General features: G+C 45.8%; 1 protein-coding gene across 1 annotated transcript in view; it reads left to right on the forward strand.

Moving 5' to 3' along the window:
- Nucleotides 1–13,342, forward strand: part of QRICH1 (glutamine rich 1) — a 259,056-nt gene that overhangs the window by 209,827 nt on the left and 35,887 nt on the right. Inside the window, 1 exon segment of the mRNA XM_069206198.1 lies at nt 11,505–11,656. Coding sequence (XP_069062299.1) covers nt 11,505–11,656 — 152 coding nt within the window.

A 13,342-nucleotide genomic window follows, 5' to 3' on the forward strand; every position in this document is an offset into this window, starting at 1 on the left:
TCGACGCAGAGACAGCAGCACCGAGGAGGATCGACGCCGATAGGGTTCGACTCCGAAAAAGAGAAAAGTCGCCTCGGAGCCGAAAAAGAGCATGGACATAGTTTCGGTGCCAAAACGACCCGCAACCGAGCCAACTACCGGTTCCTATTCAGAGGAACAATCACTGTCCTCTCAAATGCGAAAGCATAGATTCGAGGAGGAATTACAATCCACCGAGGTGGACCACACTCAAAAACGGATTTTTATACAGAGTGGAACAGGGAAAATAAGCACCCTTCCCCCTATTAGGAGGAAGAGGAGACTTGAATTCCAACAAGAACAAGCACCACAAACAAAACTGGTGAAGAAGGTAACTCCGCCACCCTCTCCTCCACCTGTAGCTCACATTTCACCGGCACAGACTCCGTCACATTCACCGGCTCACACCACCTTAAGCCAAGGTGACCAAGATGCTTGGGACTTATACGACGCCCCAGTGTCAGACAACAGTCCAGAGGCGTATCCTACAAAGCCCTCACCACCAGAAGACAGCACAGCATATTCACAAGTGGTGGCTAGAGCAGCAGAGTTCCACAACGTGTCTCTACACTCGGAGCCTGTCGAGGATGACTTCCTCTTCAACACCCTCTCTTCCACACATAGCACCTACCAAAGCCTGCCTATGCTCCCAGGAATGCTAAGGCACGCAAAGGACATATTCAAAGAGCCTGTCAAGAGTAGGGCAATAACACCGAGGGTGGAAAAGAAATATAAAGCACCTCCCACAGACCCAGCTTTCATCACCTCACAACTGCCACCAGATTCGGTTGTGGTAGGGGCAGCTCGCAAGAGAGCAAACTCTCACACGTCGGGTGATGCACCACCCCCAGATAAGGAGAGCTGCAAGTTCGATACAGCCGGTAAAAGGGTCGCAGTACAGGCTGCAAACCAGTGGCGCATCGCTAACTCTCAAGCGCTCCTAGCGCGATATGACAGAGCCCACTGGGACGAGATGCAACACCTCATTGAGCATCTACCCACAGAACTACAAAAGAGGGCGAAACAAGTGGTTGAGGAGGGCCAAAACATCTCCAATAACCAGATACGCTCCTCTATGGACGCAGCGGACACAGCAGCAAGAACAATTAACACGGCAGTAACCATACGAAGGCACGCGTGGCTACGAACATCTGGTTTTAAACCAGAGATACAGCAGTCGGTGCTCAATATGCCATTCAATGAGCAACAATTGTTCGGACCTGAAGTGGACACGGCAATTGAGAAGCTAAAAAAGGACACTGACACTGCAAAAGCCATGGGCGCGCTCTACTCCCCGCAGAGCAGAGGCACTTTCAACACCTTCCGCAAGACAGCCTTTAGAGGGGGGTTTCGGGGTCAAGCCACACAAGCCAGTACCTCACATTCAACACCGTCCACCCACCAGGGACAGTACCAAAGGGGAGGCTTTCGGGGCCAATACAGAGGAGGACAATTCCCTAGAAGCAGGGGAAAATTTCAAAGCGCCAAAACACCTACAACCAAACAGTGACTCACACGTCACTCATCCCCTCCACACAACACCAGTGGGGGGAAGAATAAGTCAGTATTACCAAGCGTGGAAAAAAATAACAACAGACACTTGGGTCTTAGCAATTATCCAACATGGTTATTGCATAGAATTTCTACAAATCCCTCCAAACATACCACCAAAATCACAGAATATATCAAAACAACATTCGGACCTCCTAGAAATAGAAGTTCAGGCATTACTGCAAAAGAACGCAATAGAACTGGTACCAGATACACAAACAAATACAGGGGTTTACTCACTGTACTTTCTAATACCAAAGAAGGACAAAACACTGAGACCAATCCTAGACCTCAGAACACTAAACACATACATCAAATCAGAACACTTTCACATGGTCACACTACAGGAAGTGTTACCATTGCTAAAGCAACAAGATTACATGACAACCTTAGATCTCAAAGACGCGTATTTCCACATACCAATACATCCGTCGCACAGAAAATACCTAAGGTTCGTATTCAAAGGAATACATTACCAATTCAAAGTATTGCCGTTCGGTTTAACAACTGCACCAAGAGTCTTCACAAAATGCCTAGCAGTAGTGGCTGCACACATCAGAAGGCAGCAAATACACGTATTCCCGTATCTAGACGACTGGCTAATCAAGACCGACTCACTGACAAGGTGCTCACACCACACAGATCAGGTCATACAAACCCTCTACAAACTCGGTTTCACCATCAACTATGCGAAATCACACATTCTGCCGTGCAAGGTACAACAATACCTAGGAGCGACAATAGACACAACGAGGGGAATAGCCACTCCAGGTCCACAAAGGGTTCAAAATTTCCAAAAGATTATACAACGCATGTATCCAACACAAAAAATACAGGCGAAGATGATATTACAACTCCTAGGCATGATGTCCTCATGCATAGCCATTGTCCCGAACGCAAGACTACACATGAGGCCCTTACAACAATGCCTAGCATCACAATGGTCACAAGCACAGGGTCGCCTTCTAGATCTGGTGTTAATAAACCGCCTAACATACCTCTCGCTTCTATGGTGGAACAATATAAATTTAAACAAAGGGCGGCCTTTCCAAGACCCAGTGCCACAATACGTGATAACAACAGATGCTTCCATGACAGGGTGGGGAGCACACCTCAATCAACACAGCATACAAGGACAATGGGATGTACATCAAAGAAAGCTGCATATAAATCACCTCGAACTACTAGCAGTTTTCCAAGCATTAAAAGCATTTCAACCAATCATAACTCACAAATACATTCTTGTCAAAACGGACAACATGACAACAATGTATTATCTAAACAAACAGGGGGGGACACACTCGACACAGCTGTGCCTTCTGGCACAAAAAATATGGCAATGGGCAATTCACAACCACATTCGCGTAATAGCACAGTTTATTCCAGGGATCCAGAATCAACTTGCAGACAATCTCTCTCGAGATCACCAACAGGTCCACGAATGGGAAATTCACCCCCAAATTCTAAACACTTACTTCAAACGTTGGGGAACACCTCAAATAGACTTATTTGCAACAAAGGAGAACGCAAAATGCCAAAACTTCGCATCCAGATACCCACACAGGCAGTCTCAAGGCAATGCCCTGTGGATGAACTGGTCAGGGATATTTGCGTACGCTTTCCCCCCTCTCCCTCTCCTTCCATATCTAGTAAACAAATTGAGTCAAAACAAACTCAAACTCATACTGATAGCACCAACATGGGCAAGGCAACCATGGTACACAACACTGCTAGACCTATCAGTAGTACCCCACGTCAAGTTGCCCAACTGGCCAGATCTGTTAACACAACACAAACAACAGATCAGGCATCCAAACCCAGCATCGCTGAATCTAGCAATCTGGCTCCTGAAATCCTAGAATTCGGACACTTAAACCTCACACAAGAATGTATGGAAGTCATAAAGCAAGCTAGAAGACCATCCACTAGACACTGCTATGCAAGCAAATGGAAAAGGTTTGTTTGCTACTGCCATCATAATCAAATTCAACCATTACACGCATCTCCAAAGGATGTAGTGGGTTACTTACTACACTTACAAAAATCGAACCTGGCCTTCTCTTCCATTAAAATACACCTCGCAGCAATATCTGCATACCTGCAGATTACCCATTCGACTTCACTATTTAGGATACCTGTCATTAAAGCGTTTATGGAAGGCCTCAAAAGAATTATACCACCAAGGACACCACCCGTTCCTTCATGGAACCTCAACATCATCTTAACAAGACTCATGGGTCCACCCTTTGAACCTATGCATTCTTGCGAAATACAATTCCTAACCTGGAAAGTTGCATTTCTCATCGCCATCACATCTCTAAGAAGAGTAAGTGAAATTCAGGCGTTTACAATACAAGAACCTTTTATCCAACTACACAAAAATAAAGTAGTCCTAAGGACCAATCCTAAATTTTTGCCAAAGGTTATTTCACCGTTCCACCTAAATCAAACGGTAGAGCTACCAGTGTTCTTCCCACAGCCAGATTCCATAGCTGAAAGGGCACTACATACATTAGACGTCAAAAGAGCACTAATGTACTACATCGACAGAACTAAAAACATCAGAAAAACTAAACAACTGTTTATTGCATTTCAAAAACCTCACGCAGGAAACCCAATATCGAAACAGGGTATAGCCAGATGGATAGTTAAGTGCATCCAAATCTGCTACCTTAAAGCAAAAAGACAACTGCCCATTACACCAAGGGCACACTCAACCAGAAAGAAAGGCGCTACCATGGCCTTCCTAGGGAATATTCCAATGCACGAAATATGTAAGGCAGCCACATGGTCTACGCCTCACACATTTACCAAGCACTACTGTGTAGACGTGCTATCCGCACAACAAGCCACAGTAGGTCAAGCCGTACTAAGAACCTTATTTCAGACTACTTCCACTCCTACAGGCTGAGCCACCGCTTTTGGGGAGATAACTGCTTACTAGTCTATGCACAACATGTGTATCTACAGCGACAGATGCCATCGAACTGAAAATGTCACTTACCCAGTGTACATCTGTTCGTGGCATCAGTCGCTGAAGATTCACATGTGCCCACCCACCTCCACGGGAGCCTGTAGCTGTTTGGAAGTTAGCTTCAACTTTGTACATTTGTAAATATATTAAATCTTAAATAGGTACATACTTATTCACTCCATTGCATGGGCACTATTACTAACAAACAACTCCTACCTCACCCTCTGCGGGGAAAACAATCGAAGATGGAGTCGACGCCCATGCGCAATGGAGACAGAGGAGGAGTCCCTCGGTCCCGTGACTCGAAAGACTTCTTCGAAGAAAAACAAATTGTAACACTCCGATCCAACACCAGATGGCGGGCTATGCACAACATGTGAATCTTCAGCGACTGATGCCACGAACAGATGTACACTGGGTGTAAGGAAATGCCTCCTTGGCATGGTTGCCCCCTGACTTTTTGCCTTTGCTGATGCTATGTTTACAATTGAAAGTGTGCTGAGGCCTGCTAACCAGGCCCCAGCACCAGTGTTCTTTCCCTAACCTGTACTTTTGTATCCACAATTGGCAGACCCTGGCATCCAGATAAGTCCCTTGTAACTAGTACTTCTAGTACCAAGGGCCCTGATGCCAAGGAAGGTCTCTAAGGGCTGCAGCATGTCTTATGCCACCCTGGAGACCTCTCACTCAGCACAGACACACTGCTTGCCAGCTTGTGTGTGCTAGTGAGGACAAAACGAGTAAGTCGACATGGCACTCCCCTCAGGGTGCCATGCCAGCCTCTCACTGCCTATGCAGTATAGGTAAGACACCCCTCTAGCAGGCCTTACAGCCCTAAGGCAGGGTGCACTATACCATAGGTGAGGGTACCAGTGCATGAGCACTGTACCCCTACAGTGTCTAAGCAAAACCTTAGACATTGTAAGTGCAGGGTAGCCATAAGAGTATATGGTCTGGGAGTCTGTCGAACACGAACTCCACAGCACCATAATGGCTACACTGAAAACTGGGAAGTTTGGTATCAAACTTCTCAGCACAATAAATGCACACTGATGCCAGTGTACATTTTATTGCAAAATACACCCCAGAGGGCACCTTAGAGGTGCCCCCTGAAACTTAACCGACTGTCTGTGTAGGCTGACTAGTTCCAGCAGCCTGCCACACTAGAGACATGTTGCTGGCCCCATGGGGAGAGTGCCTTTGTCACTCTGAGGCCAGTAACAAAGCCTGCACTGGGTGGAGATGCTAACACCTCCCCCAGGCAGGAGCTGTAACACCTGGCGGTGAGCCTCAAAGGCTCACCCCTTTGTCACAGCCCAGCAGGGCACTCCAGCTTAGTGGAGTTGCCCGCCCCCTCCGGCCACGGCCCCCACTTTTGGCGGCAAGGCTGAAGGGAACAAAGAAAGCAACAAGGAGGAGTCACTGGCCAGTCAGGACAGCCCCTAAGGTGTCCTGAGCTGAGGTGACTCTAACTTTTAGAAATCCTCCATCTTGCAGATGGAGGATTCCCCCAATAGGGTTAGGATTGTGACCCCCTCCCCTTGGGAGGAGGCACAAAGAGGGTGTACCCACCCTCAGGGCTAGTAGCCATTGGCTACTAACCCCCCAGACCTAAACACGCCCTTAAATTTAGTATTTAAGGGCTACCCTGAACCCTAGAAAAGTAGATTCCTGCAACAACAAGAAGAAGGACTGCCCAGCTGGAAACCCCTGCAGAGGAAGACCAGAAGACAACAACTGCCTTGGCTCCAGAAACTCACCGGCCTGTCTCCTGCCTTCCAAAGAACTCTGCTCCAGCGACGCCTTCCAAAGGGACCAGCGACCTCTGAATCCTCTGAGGACTGCCCTGCTTCGACGACGACAACAAACTCCCGAGGACAGCGGACCTGCTCCAAAAAGACTGCAACTTTGTTTCAAGGAGCAGCTTTAAAGACCCCTGCAACTCCCCGCAAGAAGCGTGAGACTTGCAACACTGCACCCGGCGACCCCGACTCGGCTGGTGGAGAACCAACACCTCAGGGAGGACCCCCGGACTACTCTACGACTGTGAGTACCAAAACCTGTCCCCCCTGATCCCCCACAGCGCCGCCTGCAGAGGGAATCCCGAGGCTTCCCCTGACTGCGACTCTCTGAAACCTAAGTCCCGACGCCTGGAAAAGACCCTGCACCCGCAGCCCCCAGGACCTGAAGGACCGGACTTTCACTGGAGAAGTGACCCCCAGGAGTCCCTCTCCCTTGTCCAAGTGGAGGTTTCCCCGAGGAAGCCCCCCCTTGCCTGCCTGCAGCGCTAAAGAGATCCCTTGATCTCTCATTGACTAACATTGCGAACCCAACGCTTGTTTCTACACTGCACCCGGCCGCCCCCGCGCTGCTGAGGGTGAAATTTCTGTGTGGGCTTGTGTCCCCCCCGGTGCCCTACAAAACCCCCCTGGTCTGCCCTCCGAAGACGCGGGTACTTACCTGCAAGCAGACCGGAACCGGGGCACCCCCTTCTCTCCATTCTAGCCTATGCGTTTTGGGCACCACTTTGAACTCTGCACCTGACCGGCCCTGAGCTGCTGGTGTGATAACTTTGGGGTTGCTCTGAACCCCCAACGGTGGGCTACCTTGGACCAAGAACTGAACCCTGTAAGTGTCTTACTTACCTGGTAAAACTAACAAAAACTTACCTCCCCCAGGAACTGTGAAAATTGCACTAAGTGTCCACTTTTAAAGTAGCTATTTGTGAATAACTTGAAAAGTATACATGCAATTGAAATGATTCAAAGTTCCTAATGTACTTACCTGCAATACCTTTCAAACAAGATATTACATGTTAAATTTGAACCTGTGGTTCTTAAAATAAACTAAGAAAAGATATTTTTCTATAACAAAACCTATTGGCTGGATTTGTCTCTGAGTGTGTGTACCTCATTTATTGTCTATGTGTATGTACAACAAATGCTTAACACTACTCCTTGGATAAGCCTACTGCTCGACCACACTACCACAAAATAGAGCATTAGTATTATCTATTTTTACCACTATTTTACCTCTAAGGGGAACCCTTGGACTCTGTGCATGCTATTCCTTACTTTGAAATAGCACATACAGAGCCAACTTCCTACACTGGGTAAGTGACATTTTCATAACTTATCACTTTAGCCACCTTCTAAATCTGAGGTCCTAGCTCACTTGGTTCTTCCCTTTAAAGAATTCAGATTTTCTCCTGGCTGATCACGACTTGTGCCTCCTTATCCATGATCATGGTTAGCTGAATGTAAGCAGCTTGTTACGATTTAACTTGAAGGAATATACACTTTGACTTTTTTTGTGCCAACTGCAGCCTGACCAGTGACAGTGTTGTTTTTGGCCTAGTCACTATGGGAACACAACATTTCTATGGCACACATGTTCCACTCTTACATATTACACACCCTACCACGTGGACAGTAAGGTGCGCTTAGGGATGACCCATTTAATACCTAAAATCTGTCCTCCCTGTCAGAAGAGTGATTTTGGTAAAGCAGTGTGTAAGGAAATGCCTCCTTGGCATGGTTACCCCCTGACTTTTTGCCTTTGCTGATGCTATGTTTTGAATTGAAAGTGTGCTGAGGCCTGCTAACCAGCACCAGTATTCTTTCCCTAACCTGTACTTTTGTATCCACAATTGGCACACCCTGGCATCCAGATAAGTCCCTTGTAAAATATACCCCTGGTACCAAGGGCCCTGATGCCAAGGAAGGTCTCTAAGGGCTGCAGCATGTCTTATGCCACCCTGGAGACCCCTCTCTCAGCACAGACACACTGCTTGCCAGCTTGTGTGTGCTGGTGAGAACAAAATGAGTAAGTCGACATGGCACTCCCCTCAGGGTGCCATGCCAGCTTCTCACTGCCTATGCAAGTATAGATAAGTCACCCCTCTAGCAGGCCTTACAGCCCTAAGGCAGGGTGCACTATACCTATACCATAGGTGAGGGCACCAGTGCATGAGCACTGTGCCCCTATAGTGTCTAAGCCAAACCTTAGACATTGTAAGTGCAGGGTAGCCATAAGAGTATATGGTCTGGGAGTCTGTTTTACACGAACTCCACAGCACCATAATGGCTACACTGAAAACTGAGAAGTTTGGTATCAAACTTCTCAGCACAATAAATGCACACTGATGCCAGTGTACATTTTATTGTAAAATACACCCCAGAGGGCACCTTAGAGGTGCCCCCTGAAACTTTAACCGACTATCTGTGTAGGCTGACTGGTTCCAGCAGCCTGCCACAACCGAGACCTGTTGCTGGCCCCATGGGGAGAGTGCCTTTGTCACTCTGAGGCCAGTAACCAAGCCTGCACTGGGTGGAGATGCTAACACCTCCCCCAGGCAGGAGCTGTAACACCTGGCGTTGAGCCTCAAAGGCTCACCCCTTTGTTCCAGCACCGCAGGACACTCCAGCTAGTGGAGTTGCCCGCCCCCTCCGGCCACGGCCCCCACTTTTGGCGGCAAGGCCGGAGAAAATAATGAGAAAAACACGGAGGAGTCACTGACCAGTCAGGACAGCCCCTAAGGTGTCCTGAGCTGAAGTGACTAACTTTCAGAAATCCTCCATCTTGCAGATGGAGGATTCCCCCAATAGGATTAGGGATGTGACCCCCTCCCCTTGGGAGGAGGCACAAAGAGGGTGTACTCACCCTCAGGGCTAGTAGCCATTGGCTACTAACCCCCCAGACCTAAACACGCCCTTAAATTTAGTATTTAAGGGCTTCCCTGAACCTAAGAATTGAGATTCCTGAAACTACAAGAAGAAGAGGACTGCTGAGCTGAAAAACCCCTGCAGTGGAAGAACAGAAGACACCAACTGCTTTGGCCCCAGACTTACCGGCCTGTCTCCTGCCTTCCAAAGAAACCTGCTCCAGCGACGCTTTCCAAGGGACCAGCGACCTCTGAATCCTCTGAGGACTGCCCTGCTTCAAGAAAGACAAGAAACTCCTGAGGACAGCGGCACTGCTCCAAAAGAACTGCAACTTTGTTACAGAGGAGCAGATTTAAAGACCCCTGCAAATCCCCGCAAGAAGCGTGAGACTTGCAACACTGCACCCGGCGACCCCGACTCGACTGCTGGAGAACCAACACCTCAGGGAGGACCCTCCGGCGACTCCGAGACCGTGAGTAACCAAAGTTGTCCCCCCTGAGCCCCCACAGCGACGCCTGCAGAGGGAATCCCGAGGCTCCCCCTGACCGCGACTGCCTGAACCTAAAGTCCTGATGGCTGGAAAAGACCCTGCACCCGCAGCCCCCAGCACCTGAAGGAACGGAACTTCTGTGCAGGAGTGACCCCCAGGAGGCCCTCTCCCTTGCCCAGGTGGTGGCTATCCCGAGGAGCCCCCCCTTGCCTGCCTGCACCGCTGAAGAGACCCCTTGGTCTCCCATTGGAAACCTGACGCTTGTTTACACACTGCACCCGGCCGCCCCGCGCTGCTGAGGGTGTATCTTCTGTGTGGACTTGTGTCCCCCCCGGTGCACTACAAAACCCCCCTTGTCTGCCCTCCGAAGACGCGGGTACTTACCTGCTGGCAGACTGGAACCGGGGCACCCCCTTCTCTCCATTGAAGCCTATGTGATTTGGGCACCTCTTTGACCTCTGCACCTGACCGGCCCTGAGCTGCTGGTGTGGTAACTTTGGGGTTGCTCTGAACCCCCAACGCTGGGCTACCTTGGACCCAAAACTGAACCCTGTAGGTAATTTACTTACCTGCTAAAACTAACAATACTTTACCTCCCCCAGGAACTGTGAAAATTGCACTGTCCACTTTTAAAACAGCTTATTGTGTTTTATGTAAAAAGTATATATGCTACTGTGATTATTCAAAGTTCCCACAGTACTTACCTGCAATACCTTTCAAATGAGATATTACATGTAGAATTTGAACTTGTGGTTCTTAAAATAAACTAAGAAAATATATTTTTCTATAACAAAACCTATTGGCTGGATTTGTCTCCGAGTGTGTGTTCCTCATTTATTGCCTGTGTGTATGTACAACAAATGCTTAACACTACTCCTTTGATAAGCCTACTGCTCGACCACACTACCACAAAATGGAGCATTAGTATTATCTCTTTTTGCCACTATCTTACCTCTAAGGGGAACCCTTGGACTCTGTGCATACTATTCCTTACTTTGAAATAGTGCATACAGAGCCAACTTCCTACACAGTGTACCAGGGTTCAAACTGCTGCAGTCAGACTACACGGGGTAGACCATGTTTTCACAACCCCCTGAGGATGGCACAGTGAGTGCCACAGCCCACAACTGACATTTAACTTTCCATGCCATGGGTGTACTTCTGCACCTTATACTATGGCCTTAGAGAAATGATAAATGTACCAATCAGGTTTTAAGCCAACTTCAACATGTTTGGGGTGAGAGGATATACACTAGGCGCTGAAAGGCAGTGTCCTTGTGTTGGAGTTTGAGATTGCCAGCAACTAAGACCCGAAACATTTAAAAAAAAAAAAATACTGGAAGTTCTGCTACCTAAAAAGTGGTCATTTTTTCAGCATGTAGAATTAGTATTTATTCAGCGTTTTACTTTATCGGAGAATTACTATACGAAGTGGCTTGTTTTTAAGACTGAGATATTAAAATATATAGCATTTGAGTTCTTCAAAAGTGGATTTGAGCAACAACTCCTTTGACAGAGAACTGGGATTACAAGTAAGTAACCTTTTCATTTGTAATTAGATTGTGATCTGTGTGTTTCTTTTGCACAATTTTAGGTAAGCTAATAGTGACGGGCACTTCTCTTTTCCTCAAGTTATTTTGCACTGTTAAAATTCAATTTGTTTTCCTAGATTATATGGAAATTCTGTCTGGCACGGGCCACAAAAGAACAAAACCCCTTTATTGCTTTTCTGCTGTGTTAATTCTAGACAGCTGAAGAATACACACAACTAATTTGTGTATTTGTTCAAATAAATCTATCCTTTCAGGTATTTCCAGTTGAAAACAGTAGACCAACACATGAAACTGGCTTTTTCAAAGGTCCTGCGGCAGACGAAAAAGAGCCCTTCCAATCCAAAGGACAAGAGCACAAGTATCCGGTATCTGAAGGCTTTGGGGATCCACCAAGCTGGGCAAAAAGGTAAGGATTTCTTTGGCATGTTTGGTTCATTGCTGCTTGCGATACTAATATAATCACAATCCGTTGTCCTTTCTGAACCTTATGTATGCAAATGACTGAGGTATAGGTGCCTATATGCAGGATCCCGGGACGCATTTTAGTAGGTAAAGTTTTAGTTAATGAGAATGATTTCTTAAAGAAAACATGCCTATAAAAGGCAAATATATCTATCTTTTTACTTTAAAAAAAATAAGTAGGAGGCAATTAGAATTAAATGCAAACACCATGAACAATATGTTTGGCTGAAAACCCCTTCACAGTTCTTCCCAAAAATAGAGTTGGGAATGGTGCATATGTAAGCATCACCCTTTACATATAGGAGTGTGACTTCTGGACCTCATCTTTTCCAGAATTCATTGCAGTGCTAGATAGTTCATTTTATCAGGATGTGCCAAGACACAATCCAGTAACATGGGAAAGCATGTTTTACTAAATCGTTGTGGGATTGTATTTCATAGTTGTAAGCATGAGAATAAAATAACTGAACCTCTTGACTTTGAAGGTGGGTGTACAGAATGAGACTTGGTAGTAAACATGTGAGAATCTAATCGTGGAACTAGGTTTTGCGGCAATGCCTGTTTCTTTCGGTATTGAAGTCACTGTGGTAAATGATTGTCAAAGGTTTTGACTAATCTCCAGTGCTCTTTAAATTATGGCGATTAGAGCATATTTCATTAGAGCATCTAACCATATAGAAATCTCTATGAAGTCCAGGAAGATACCCACGATGAAAAACTTTGGATTGCAAGTTAACAAGCTATCCTTTATAAAAGCATTCTCCTTGACGTTGAGTTACTTGTTTGTACTATAAGTTATCCAGCACAAGTATCTTCGTCAAATTTGTAAACTTTGCCTGTTTTCTGTTATGTGCGTTTCCCAGAACGCTTTTTTGCAGGAAGAAATATTTCATCGTAAATATATTTTGAACAGTTTTCTTTAAAAATATATATATATATATATATATATATATATATATATATATATATATATATATATATATATATATATATATATATATATATTTACATCTTTTTTTTTTTTTAAACCCTAATTCGAATTTCAAAAAATGGGTTTACAGGAAGGTTTTGGATTGAAAATGACCCTGTTTCTTCCTTTTGAAACAAATTGTTCAGGAAATGTGATTAAAATGGCAACAGCTTGATTGCAAGCATGCTTCCTGAGAGTCCCTTTATTCAGTCAGTGTTCCTGGCAGTTCATTTAATTTGTTAGGTATTCAGTGAGATTATCTGAAATCATGTCACCCGCTAATCTCTTGTTTATATGCTTGATTGGATTGTTTCTACATTTAAGGAAGATACTCCTGATTGAAAAATTAGAATTGTATGTAAATACCTTTCTCTTTCAGGAGCTTCTCTTTAATAGTCATAAGCACTTCATTGCCCCACCATTGTGCAGGGTCCCAGAGTACTTTGCATATATGTATGTGCAGTTTTTTTTTTGTAGACAAAAAGTGCAAATATTTAAAAATTGTTTTTGCAGCATGAGACAGGCTAGAAACAACCAGATTTCATTCATTTTTCTTCTTTGAAATGCCTCCAAATATGTAAAAATATTCACTACATTTAAGTATTCACAAACCTTTTTTCAGCGAGGAAAAATAAGAAAATACACGGCAATGCTGGCGGG

Source organism: Pleurodeles waltl, chromosome 9 (assembly GCF_031143425.1).
Source record: "Pleurodeles waltl isolate 20211129_DDA chromosome 9, aPleWal1.hap1.20221129, whole genome shotgun sequence".
NCBI classification, from domain to species: domain Eukaryota; kingdom Metazoa; phylum Chordata; class Amphibia; order Caudata; family Salamandridae; genus Pleurodeles; species Pleurodeles waltl.